Source organism: Myotis lucifugus, unplaced genomic scaffold, assembly GCF_000147115.1.
Source record: "Myotis lucifugus unplaced genomic scaffold, Myoluc2.0 scaffold_906, whole genome shotgun sequence".
In the NCBI taxonomy this organism is placed as follows: domain Eukaryota; kingdom Metazoa; phylum Chordata; class Mammalia; order Chiroptera; family Vespertilionidae; genus Myotis; species Myotis lucifugus.
Window position 1 is genome coordinate 1476 of NW_005871954.1, and position 12423 is coordinate 13898.

The following is a 12423-nucleotide window of genomic DNA, read 5'->3' on the forward strand; positions in this document are numbered from 1 at the left end:
GCAGCGCCCTGGCACGTTTCCAGGTGGCTGCCCGCCCCTGGGAGAGAGAGTGTGCAGGTGGCAGCGCTTGCTGCCTGTGGCTGGCCTGGCAGGTGGACCGGAAGCGAGGCCCACCGGAAGCGAGGCCCACCGGAAGGGCTCCGTGTATTTGCGTGTCTGCTGCCTTGGATGTTGCTCTGGCTAACCTTACCGCTCAGAGCGCGGACTTTCTCACTCTCGTAGGTAAGTGAAAAGGCCGGGACACAAAGGGGAGATGCTGGTGCTTTTTTATGGGAGGGAGCCAGGCCCGGCTGGTGGGAGGGCGCGAAGGGGGCGCCGGGGAGCAGCCGGAGACCCAGCGGTTGGAGATCTTCAGCTTCTAAATCCTAAGCACAGCGTGGGCTTTTTAATTATTTTGTCCTAAAACAAAGAAACAAACAGCCCATCGTATAAGAGTGCGTGGACCTGGACGGTAGACCAAGATGATGAGACACAGAGATTTCATTGTCAGCTCGGAGGTTCCCTGGCCGTGGGAGGAGGTGGGCCCCTAAGGGCTTTGATGATTTCCCGGAGGCTGGTGACCTCAGGTGGAATGACTGCCTGCCCGCCAGCCCTCCTCCCCCGGGACATCTGCACTGTGACTCTCCTCTCTGGACGAGGAAAAGGTCCAAAAAATGCAGCGAGGGACTTGGGGAACCCACCACCCAGCAGGGAAGCGCGTACCATGGCCCTCCCGATGCTGTCCCTGTCCTGCTGGGGGAGGGTGTCCACCAGCCCCTTTATCTTGATCGCCGCATCTCTCATGTCTGCATCAGGGCTGAAAAGTTCCACCGAGACCTGGTGACTGGACAGCAGGCTCACGAAGAAGGTTTTCACGATGAAGTCCAAGCAGCTCTCTGCCGAATCAGCAACACTTTCCCAAGATGGCAGCCCCCTGGCTGGGTCTGCCTGGGAGGCAAATGCCGGACCTGTCAGCAAGAGATAGCAGCCTTTTCATCAGTGGCCTGGCCGTGGGAATTGGTGGTGCTCCAAGCAGCTGGCTCTTGGGTGCTGTGGGCATACTTTCTGGGTGGCAGCCGGCTTTCTGCGGCTTGCCTGGGCCTTCCTTGCACTTCCTGGGGTGGGGTGGGGGCAAAATGCCGCTTGTTCTTTCTGCTAGGTCTCTAGGCAGAGTACTGATCTTAGGAGCTGCTGACCTGATTTTCGATGCAGTGTGGGGGCTGGGAAGAGACCATTGCGGGTTTCTGGTAACATGTTTCTAGCAGAGACACGTCTCTTGCCAATGGTTAGAGACAGTCTCAGCCACTTGTCCCTGGGGCACATGGCAAAGTCAGGCGAACCTGGCCCAGCAGGGGTGGCCCCGTGAGCGCTGGGCCCTGGGGCACGCTTACCCACAGACAGACACGCTTCTTGTGTCTATGCCTCGCCCCACCGTGTCCCCTTCACCCGGAGTGCTCCCAGGCTGTGCTCCCTTTTCAGGTCCCTGCCCCCAGGAACATGGGCGTCACCGTTTCCTATTCCCTGCAGGCCCATCTCCCACGGAGTCGCAGATCCTCGTCCTTGAAGTCTCTCTGCCTGGACTCCAGGGCCTTACCCAAAGTGGCCAGTTCAAACCAAACTTCTCCGGAACTTGGATCCCTGTTTTGCAACTGACTATGTCATCAGGCAAGTTACCGTATCATTCGGTAGCTCAGTTTTCTCATCTGTGAAATGGGTATAACATCCCTACCCCATCAGGTCGTTGTAAGGATGAAGAGACAACATGTGAAGGGGTAGAGCAGTGATGTGCACCCTGTCAGTGCTAAGTAAAGGTTGGATATTGTTGCTGTCATTGTTAGATGTGCACACACAGACATGCAAGCGCACCCCAGACCCAGCCCTCAACAGTCCTATCTGGCTGAGCCCCGCCTCCATCCACAGCACTGAGACCTCCTCACTAATGTACACACTAGTCCTAGATGTTATTTCTCCTTAAGAACAAACACTTACACTGTAGCTGTTCCCACTGCCTCTTGGTTTTGGTTTCTAACTCCCCTGCCATCCTCCAGGGTCATAAAAGTTATTGCCATGGATATTATGAAACTTGCAAAGTGAATTAACTGGAACGTGTTCAAAAATGTATATGTGTGTGTGTGTGTGTGTGTGTGTGTATTGAAAGGAGTAGGAAGGCAGATACAGAGTAAAAAGCAGTTGGGTAACAAATTCCCAATAGAGATAAAGGGGCTTGGAGGGAGGTGTGACCCACCTTTCTCCCTTTCTCTCTCTCTCGCTCTCGCTCTCGCTCTCGCTCTCGCTCTCTCTCTCCTTTACTATCAGTATCATCTGCAACTACACAGAGACTCCTAACCCTTTCTGCAGAGGACAAAAATGTTTAGAAAACGCCTCTCTGGGTTGTTAGTTTCTTAAAGGGAAGACCCCTTTCTAGAATACTCCTTTCTGCCCAGAATGGAGATCTTGCTTTGGCTTGGGTTTCTTTTGGAGACACGAGGCTCTGCAGCTCCTTCTAGCCGCCTTGGCTGCCAGAGTTGGGTGGAGACCCCAAGCCTGGAGGCTGCCCCAAGGCCTCTTGGGGTCTGTCCAAGACTGGGCTTTGGGGAGCGCGTTATCCCTCTCCCATGGAATTCTGAGGGCGTTGGAGGTGGAAGATGAGATACTTTTCGGGTTTCCTCATAGCCTCAGGGCTCTTCCCAAGTTCCCAAGACGGGCTGGTCGCCAGACCCCGCTCCCTGGCTGGGCGGCAGCATCCCCAGCCCTCCCAGCAGCCGAGCAGTGGGCACAGACAGATGCCCCTGTCTCGGGCAGCACTGGGCGGCAGGGAGAGTTCCCTTGTCCAGCTTGGGGACAGGGCTCTGGGCACTCACCAGGGCGGCAGCAGAGAGCCAGGGTGAGGGTGACGGCCAGCTTCATGGTGGCGGGAGGCTGGAGGGCGGCTCGGTCGTCGCTGCTCCGTGATCTCGTGTGAGAGGTGACCGTCCGCCAGGTGCCCTCTTATGTCCCTCCTCCACAGGGGGAGGCAGGGCTTGGGCTCCACTTGGGGACCACGCTGTTTATCTGGGCAGCGACTCGGTGGAAAAAGTAAACATTCTCTTTTCTCAGCACGGTTTCTGTCCCCATTGAAGTAGCTCACACATGAGTCACTTGGTTGGGGGGTGGGGTGGTGGTGGGGAGCCCTGGTCCCAGGTGGGGCAGCAAGGGGACCCGAGTCACAGGGGGTGGGGGTCTGGCCGCCTGTGCCTCTCCTTGAACCTGAGCACAGGGCAGTCCGGCCAACAGAAGCAATGGTAGGGCCCCCGGACCCATCACCCCAAGGGAAACTGAGGCTCAGAGCCCTCACAGGTGGCAGTGGGGGAACTGGGCCTGGGGACTCCTGCTCCTCCGAGGAAGGCGCTGGACCTCCAGCCCCGAGGGCCGCCCGTGCCGGGCAGCGTGGTGGGCAGGCTCAGGGAGGGCACCGGCTGCAGCGCCCCCCGCTCCCCTGGGCCTTTCCCACCGACACTGGAGGCCGGCCCTCCTGGTGGCCGGATCCAGGGCACCTTCGGGCCTTATCTCGCTTGACTTCTTTGTGGCCTTGACCCTCTTGACATTTCCTTCTTGAACTGTTTTCTCTCCTGTGTTCCCACGCCTCGGTCCTTCCTGCTTTCCTCCCGGACACGCCGCGCCGCCTGCCCTGGTGCCAGGCTTGGGCTGTGGCCCCTTCTCTCCCAGTCTCCGCGTCCCGGGGCTGCTCCTTCCCTCTCCCGTGCCCAGCCCAGAGCACCCACCAGCCTGCCCACCTCCTCGCTTGCCTCCTCGGCCATCACCAGAGAGATCTTTCTACAGCCCACTTTCCTAAAAAACATACATTTTTATTGATTTCAGAGAGGAAGGGAGAGAGAGATAGAAACATCCATGATGAGAGAGAATCATTGATCAGCTGCCTCCTGCACGATCCCTACTGGGGATGGAGCCCGAAACCCGGGCATGTGCCCTTGACCGGAATCGAACTGTGACCTGGTTCATAAGTCCACGCTCAACCCCTGAGCCACGCCAGCTGGGCTTGTCATTGATGTTTCTGTCTCTCTCTTCCTCTCTGGAATTAATAAAAATATAGTTAAAAACAAACAAACACGAAACAGGCAGCACAGTGATCAGCGGAAGGAGAGCAGGAAGGAGATGCGGTTGCTTGTGGTGCTTGACCGCCTCTAGGGGGCGGGTCTGGCTGCTGCAGGACACAGTGGGGGGACAGGGAGGGAGGAGGCGGCCTGAGCGCTCCAGGCCCTTTGAATTCAGGCTGTATAACTGCACTATGGATTCCAAGCAAAACCAAAAGAGAGAGGCGCCTGACTCCTGCTAGAGCGTGGACGAGCCTGAGGGCTCTATGGGAAGTGGAGTTAGCACGGCCAAGACAGCTGTGTGCGTGCGAACCCCGTCCTAGAGGGGGTGTGAGGCTGGAGATTCGTCCCCGTTCAGGGTGGGACCCCGACAACCCTCAGCAGCTGCCCCAGGACGTGCTCTCCCATCCCGGCCCTTGGGAGACCTCCTTGCGGGGGAGGGGCTTTCTCTCCCTGCCTGGAGCCGCAGGAAGACTTGCTTTGTGGGACAGTGAGGCCTAACAGTTAGCCAAGGCTCAGGGCACACAGCTTAGGCCTTAACACCTGCTCCTCAAATCTTCACCCCCCACATGTGAGCGCCAGGCGGGACCCCTCAGGCCGGCCTTTGCACATGGCAAGGACGAGGAGCCACGGCTCTGGCTGCGTGTGGGCGGTGGCCTGGTCACGGTGCAAGGACAACCCAACTGGTCTGGGGGAAGGGAGCCACTCCGATAGCGATAGCGCTGTGGGCTGGCTGCCCGCCCCCCCAGCAGCGCCCCATTGGCTGGGTCTGGGTCTGGGTCTGGGGGACCCCTGCCCTAGCGGCTGTGGCGTCAGGGGCAGGGGCAGCGGAGCGACTGGGAGCCTGCCTGGGCCCAGCTTCCCGGCTCCATCTGGGAGGGCGGCCTTGTCGAATGGGAGGGCCTGGGGTCTGGAAGCCCTGGCTGGGTTTGGGCTGTAAGGCCTGCTGGCCCTCCCAGGCCTTTGGTGTATGTGCACCGAGAGGGCAGGTGGGTGGTCCACGCTCTCGGTGCCCAGGAGCCTGCCGGGGCCCACAGAGCCCGGGGGCAGTGGGGGCAGCAGCCCAGCCTTCGCCGCCAGCGGTGTTACTCAGGCAGACGCCCCCTGGCGCAGGGCTTGGCTGTCCTCAGGAGCAGGAAGCTGGGGTGCAGCCTGTGCGGCAAGTCCTGGCACGGCCCGGAAAACAGGTCGGATGCCGTGGGTGGGCCGTGGGTGGGCCGTGCTGATCCTACCCATATCCTACCCATCCGGCTGGGCAGCTGGGGACGGGCCGGCCGCAGGCTCCTAGGTCAGCTCAGGGGGCAAACTGGGATCCTCCTCCCTCCGCCCTGGGCCCGGCTCCGTGCAGCTCAGGAAGCAGCCGTTAGCAGAGCCTTGTTCTCCCCGAGCCTGACCCCGGCCTTGACCCGGGCCTCCCAGAGGCCCGGCGACTGCTGATGGCCCAGCATTTTGTCTCCGGCCGAGATGCCTGATGGCTTCTGGAGGGCCTGCACGTTCGTCCTGTCCCTGTCGGCTCCAAAATGTAAGCAGAAAACCTCAAAGTTGTAATGAATGAAAATTCGTCCAAGTAACATTATTTCAGCCAGCTCACTGCGGCTCAGCTCAACTGTGCTGGGTGTGTCATCTAGAGACGCCATGAAGTTTAGATCATGGGAACCCAGTGTGCAATCTCTTCCTAGTGTCAGATTAAATTGATACGAGCCTCTTCCAAAGTTTATAGCCCAACTGATACTTACGTGTGAGCGTGTGGTTTTGACGTGTTTGCGATGACGGGGTGGAAACATCAAAACGCAGGGGGCCTCACCCCGTCCCCCGCGTGCAGCCGTGGCCTCAGGCCGGAGGGGCGAGGGAGGTGCCTGCTTCTCTCCAGTCCACCGCTGGTCTATAGAGGCCCTTAGAGGGCGCCTCCCGGACACAGCGGGTCAGAGAAGGTGGGCAGGCGAGTGCCAACTACCGACCCGCAGCCCACGGTGGCATCGTTCCTGTCCACGCAGCTCTTGCCTCTCCCGCTGCATGTCGCGCCTTGGACAGCGTGCACACTCCGACACTTAGAAACACACTTGCTCTTTTTCACGTTCCAGAATGTCCCTTTACGGAGGCCACATAATTTCAGTCACCTGTCCCTGACCCGGGACGCCTGTGTCGTTCTGGTTTTCTGCCGAGACAAACCACACCCGGACCTACACGCCTCCTCTGCCCTGGGGGTTTCTTCCGTGGGAGGTGGGTTTAGACACGCTGCCTCTCTCATCGCTATGACTTTCCCAAGGCGAAGCCCATCTGTTCCCATGGCAACCATCACCACCCCATCCTAGGAACACGTGACCTGGCTTTGGCTGTTTCCGGGGTTTCAGGGAGGGTCGGGGTGCGCCTCATCAACCTGCGGAGGATCTGAGCACTTTCTTGGCTCCCCAGACGGGCTGATGGATGAGCTAAAACTTGGGGGGCAGAAGGGTGGAGTGGGGCTGGGAGCGGGGGAGTGCCCTCCTGAAGCCCGGCCCGCGGAACCAGCTGGGCTGAGCTCCCTCCCAGGGGCGGGACAGCGAGGGGGGAGGCCCTGCTCTGCAGGCGGGAAACCAGCCTGGCACTGGGGTCTGGCAGGAGGTCTGGGGTTGACCGCACATGACAGGACTCACTCCCTGCCCTTTTCCAGGAAGCTGGCTCCGCGTGCTGCCCGTCTCTGCAGGATCTTCGTGCTGCGGGAGTCACCCAGTCCTGCCCTGTGCCTGCCCTCTCCACGCCCCGCCCCGTTCTCCCCATGGACTGGCAGGTCACTACTGAGGTCCCCCTGCCCCAGCGCCTCAGGGGGCTCTACGCCTTGCTCTGGGCTGTGATGGGGACGCGAGCCAACGTGGGTCAGGGCCCAGCTCTGCCGCTGGCCAGCGAGCGGCTCTGCAGGGCTGCAGTTGTCCTATGCAGGGTGGGGTGGGGGTGGCGGTTGGGAGGGGGGAGCAGGTGACCCGGGCTCCTGACTCTTAGTCTGAGGCCCAAAGGAGCCTGGGAAGCCCCTGGCCCTTGGTCCCCACCCATGGGCTACACCATCCCCTGTGGGCACCCCGTCTCAGTCTGCTCCCAGATTCTTCACACCCACCTGGGGACTCTGCCACCTCACTGAGGCCTGAAGAGGAAGGACCGTTACAACATTTGTTTATTTATTTTAGAAAGAGAGAGTGAGGGGAGGGAGGGAGAGAGACAGACAGACAGACAGGCTGATTTGCTGTATGTGCCTGACCAGGGATCCAACCTGAAACTTGGGTGTCGGGACGACATCTAACCAGCTGAGCCAGGGCCCGAGAGGCCTTTTTTTAGCACCTCCCTCTCCACAAACAGAAATGATTCTTGGTAATAACTGAGAAATGAAATGAAGAATAAAGGCCAGAAAGGAAATGCAGACAGTGATCAATTTTCATGTATTTATTCAAGGTCATTTCCCTTCATTGAAATACACACCTACACATGCAGATATAGCAAATCATGCCAATACAACACATAACATGTTCACACATTAACACGCAACTGTTTATTCCGTAGCTTGTATCTTTACCTAATGAATTTTGATTCCTTGGTGATATTTTATGTTAACATTGTATGTGCGTGATTATCCAGTTAAAACTCACCTATAAGTGATCTTTTAATGATACCGAAATGTCTGCAAAGTATAAAATTTAGTCAACTAAATTGTACCGCCAAGGCAATGACTTATTTTTGTGATTTGTTCTTTAGTTCTAAAGCAACCAACAATTGAAAAAGAATACATTTCAACTTTAAAGATATTTAATGCAAAAATATTTCATGTACAGACTAAAACCTTCACTTCCCAGACAAAAATATCACCCCTCACACTATTTTACTATTCGAAACTTTAAACTCGAGTGAAACTCTCTGTGGGCTCCTGGGTGACAGTCCAAGTGAGTCGACTCGTGTTCGGTTCCTTGGTCTTTATCGTCCCGGGCTTCGGCCCTTTGCTTTTCCGTTTCTGCCTGAACCGGGGTGTGTGTGTGTGTGTGTATGTGTGTGTGTGTGTGTGTGTGTGTGTGTGTGTGTGTGTGTGTGGCTCCTGGGAGCTCGAGACAAGAACTGAACCTGAAGCCCACGCCACGGACCTGAGCCTTCACTGCCGGCGAGAGGCGAACTGCTCAACGGAGAGCCCTTAGAAATAATGTCCATGCGGATCACATTGTCAATGAAAAGATAAGCAATGCAGTCAGAGAAAGACAAGTATGTATGGCCCATGGACACAGACAGTGGGGTGGTGAGGGCCTGGGGCGGAGAGGGTGGGGAGGTGGGCTGGAGGGGGTCGATGGGGGGAAAAAGGGGGACATATGTAATGCTTTAAACGATAAAGATTAAAAAATAAAAGATCAGCGATAAACGTGCTCATTTGCAGCTTATGCCTGTATTATGGAAACTCAGCTGTGACCCTCGCAGATGCTGACAACTAGACGTAGGGAATTTTCCAGGGAGCAGAATCGTTAGGTTGGAGCAGAGTCGCGAGGTCTGGGCTTCTTACTAAATGCTCTCTTGCTAAATGTAAACATGTAGAGCATATTTTTTTGCAGAGGCAACAGCTGTATACAGGATGAGCTTGACAGGAGCCCAGCCATAAGTGTAGCCAACTGCAAAGAGGAAATCAACATGTAACTGACCAAACAGTGTCTCTGAGCAACGCTTTCCTGCGGGAGATGTGAGTCCTGTCTCCTATACTTGCTAATAGACCTACCTAACTACAACCAGACAACCACGCCTTGTTGTTGAACCGGGCACCCAAGCTGCGAAGCCCTTGAGTTCGGTAACAGCATCTTATCGTGGACGTTATTTAGAATTGCTGGTGATATAAAGCATACTTTCTAGTGGGTCCTATTATTGCTTTTTTAAAAAAACTGATTTCAGAGAAGGAGGGAGAGGGAGAGAGAGAAACATCACTGATGAGAGAGAAACCCAGGCAGGTGTCCTGACCCGGAATTGAACCATGACCTCCTAGTTCATAGGTTGATGCTCAACCACTGAGCCACGCCCTATAGGCCGGGCCTATAACTGCTTTTTAAAAAAAATTTTTTTTTTTATTGATTTTAGAGAGGAAGGGAGGGGAGAGAGAGATAGAAGCATCAATGATGAGAGAGAATCATTGATTGGCTGCCTCCTACATACTCCCTACTGGGGATTGAGCCTGCAACCAGGCATGTACCCTTGACCAGTATGGAACCCGGGACCCTTCTATCCACTGAGCCAAACCGGTTAGGGCGTGTCATTGCTTTTAGATCCTCTTACCGCCTGCACCTGGAGTGGGCAGCAGGCCACCAGCTCAGCAGGGACACAAACCGAGGTCTTCACTTCCCGCCCAGCCTGGGAGTCCTTTTCTAACCTGGGGGTGTGGTGGGGGCTCCGGAAGCCTGGCTCTCACACAGCATGAGTTCCCCAAGGCCCTTCCATTCCTACGCTTTAAAATTCTCCCTTCCCCCAGAGCCCGGGGCGGGGGGGGGGGGGGGGGGGCATGTCCCTTCCAGAACACAGGGCAGCTTCCCGAGTTCCCGTTTGGGCAAACCAGACGCAGCTGCAGAGATCCACCCACAACCGTGAGGCCAGCAGCTGTGGAGATCCACCGCAACCTGTGAGGCCAGGGCCCAGGGCGAAAGAGAGAGCAAGGCCTCACCTGCTCCGCGCAGGCGCAGAAACATCACTCCTAAGCTATTTTCTCTTCTTTCCTCTCGGTTCTTTGGTTCTTTCTGGTTCTCGGGCAGCCTCAGGGGAGGGTTGTGACGGGGGAGGGCGGAGGAAGGGACCTACATAAAGGACTATATTCGGGTTCAAGGACTGGCCCTAGGATGGCCTTCTGGGAACTGGCATGAAGGTCTGGGATGCGGATGTAGGTCTGAGCCCCGGAGGGAGGTCTGGGCCCTGAAGGGAGGTCTGGCACATGGGCTGGGCCTCTGGGTAATGGAATGGTGGACTGGGCCCCCACTACCGGACTGTATCCTTGGTTCGAGGTCTGCGCCCCAGAATGGCCTCTGGGAACTGGTATTAAGCTCTGTGCCCTGGATGTAGGTCTGAGCCCCGGATGGAGGTCACATGTCTCCAAGCCTGGACTTTTCCACCTGCACAATGGGCTCATCCCCGGGCTGGCGGAGTAGTTAGGCTTCAAGAGGGTTAATGGCAACACAGTTGGCCTTGACACTCCCTGTTCTGACCCCGGAGTTAAGGAGCCTTGGTCTGGCCCCAGCTCCGGGAGGAGCCTTCCTGGCCCAGGGGACTCCGTTCTGCCAGGAGCTGAGCTCACGGGCGGGTCCCGGGGCCACATGTCGGTGGTTCTTCCTTTCCTGGGAGCTGGTCCAGAGACCCGGGAGGGCGTCTGGTTTCCATCGCGCTGGCTCTAGTTCCTCTGGTATCCGAGCTGCTCTGCAGGAGGAGGGGATGCACCTACCTGGCTGTGACCCAGCTCAGAGGCCGGGAGTCAGGTATCTAAGCCCACGGCGCCCTCCGTGAGTCATGAGGGTCCGGGGTAGTGGGGGTGGGCGGGGAGGTCCTCACCGCCTCTGTGCCCAGGGCCCGTCTGGAAAACAGGAGTAAATACTTCAGCTCTGCCTCCTGCACAAGTAGAAATAGACGTGAAGGTGCTTTGTCACCATAGCTTATGAGCGTGGGGGTCGCCTCTGTGTTGGCATCCTGGTGAGCAGCTCTCTGCCCAGGGGCCGTGCCCCACACAGAACAGCCAGGCCTGCGGGCTGAGCACCCGGCCACACGTTCCTGATGGTCACACAACCTTCGGGCCCCACAGGCCCATTCGGTGACCCTGAAGAGTGGCCGGGGCTCAGAAAGGAAGGGTCCCCTTGGTTGGGCACAAAATAACACAATAGTAATAGCCAACACTCACCACGTGCCCAGCACAATTCTCAGAACTTTCCACGTATCAACTGATGGATTCTCGCAGGAGCCCTCTGCGGGAGTAACTGTTACTCCCCCTTAAACTCCTGTAAGGACAGAAGGGCATTTGGGGAGAGGGACTTGGGAGCGCAGAGGCCCGGGGAGCCCCTGGCCTGCAGGGGGCAGTGGGGGGCAGCCGAGGGCCTGGGGTGGAGGGGAAGCCGCAGGAGGCCAGGCTCCTGGGTGGGCGGGTGGGGTTCCTGGGAGGAGGGGCTGGGCCGGCTGGAGGGCGCAGAGGCCAAGGCGGGAGGTGGGGCTCCTCATTCTGCTGCCTTCGTACTTGAGCTCTGGCCCAGCTGCCACCCAAGTGGCCCCAGGGGAAGCCTGGCCGCCAGGACAGGCTCGGAAGCTGGGTGGTCTGTGGTGCGGCCCCGAGGCGAGGCCGCAGAGCCCGGGTCTGCTGGGGTGGCAGCCACATGGCCAGGGGCAGGGGGCGCCTGTGCCAGGCCCCATCCTGGGTCTGAGCCCCAGGCGCAGTGCCAGAACCTTCTCTCTGGAATAGAATAAAGCCCCTTCCCGAGGAGACCTTCCAGGCCGAAAACACACCCGTGGGCGCACCCTCCCCTAAAGGCAGACTGCCATGCTCTCCCCACTGGCCTCCTGTTTCCTGCGCATCGAGCTGGGACAGGACTTGGGGTGGGAATGTAGGGTGAGTGCCGGGGAGACTCAGTTCTGTGGGGCGCCCTACCCTGTGTCCTGACTCTTCAGGACACAGCTGACAAACCAAGCTGGAATTTCTAAGGAACAGACAGGGTGGGGAAGGCCTGCGGGGAGAGCGGCAGAGTTTTTAGTCATGAGGCATCCGGGTGTGATATCTGTGCCAGAGATAAGATGAAGGGAGATGGCCGGGGAGATTGCCCCCCCCCCCCCCCCCCCCCAGCGTCCAGGCGTCCGGGTGAGGTCACGGGGAAGCATGTGGGCTCTGAGTGAGCCAGTGGGCCCAGGAGGGGGAGGGGTGCAGATGGAGGGGGATGGGGGGTGGGGGAGAGGGGGAGAACTCACCCTGATCTTTCTATTTATTTTTATTGATTTTATTTTATTTTTAAAAAATATTTTATTGATTTTTTACAGAGAGGAAGGGAGAGGGATAGAGAGTTAGAAACATGGATGAGAGAGAAACATCGATCAGCTGCCTCCTGCACACCTCCCACTGGGGATATACCCGCAACCAAGGTACATGCCTTTGACCGGAATCGAACCTGGGACCCTTCAGTCCACAGGCCGATGCTCTAGCCCAGTGATGGCGAACCTATGACACGCCTGTCAGAGGTGACACGCGAACTCATTTTTTTCGTTGATTTTTTGTTAAATGGCATTTAAGTATATAAAATAAATACCAAAAATATAAATCTTTGTTTTACTATGGTTGCAAATATCAAAAAATTTCTATATGTGACACGGCACCAGAGTTAAGTTAGGGTTTTTCAAAATGCTGACA

The 12423-nt window shown here is 57.2% G+C and overlaps 1 protein-coding gene across 1 annotated transcript; it reads right to left on the reverse strand.

The window, feature by feature from the left end:
- Positions 1-236: 236 nt before the first annotated feature.
- Positions 237-2886, reverse strand: LOC102426683. The gene is made up of 2 exons (XM_023747555.1): positions 2841-2886; positions 237-947 (listed from the first exon to the last, which is right to left on the reverse strand). Exons 1-2 carry the CDS (start codon positions 2884-2886, stop codon positions 487-489), a joined length of 507 nt encoding a protein of 168 aa, XP_023603323.1. The 3' UTR covers positions 237-486.
- Between the last annotated feature and the right edge of the window lie 9537 nt (positions 2887-12423).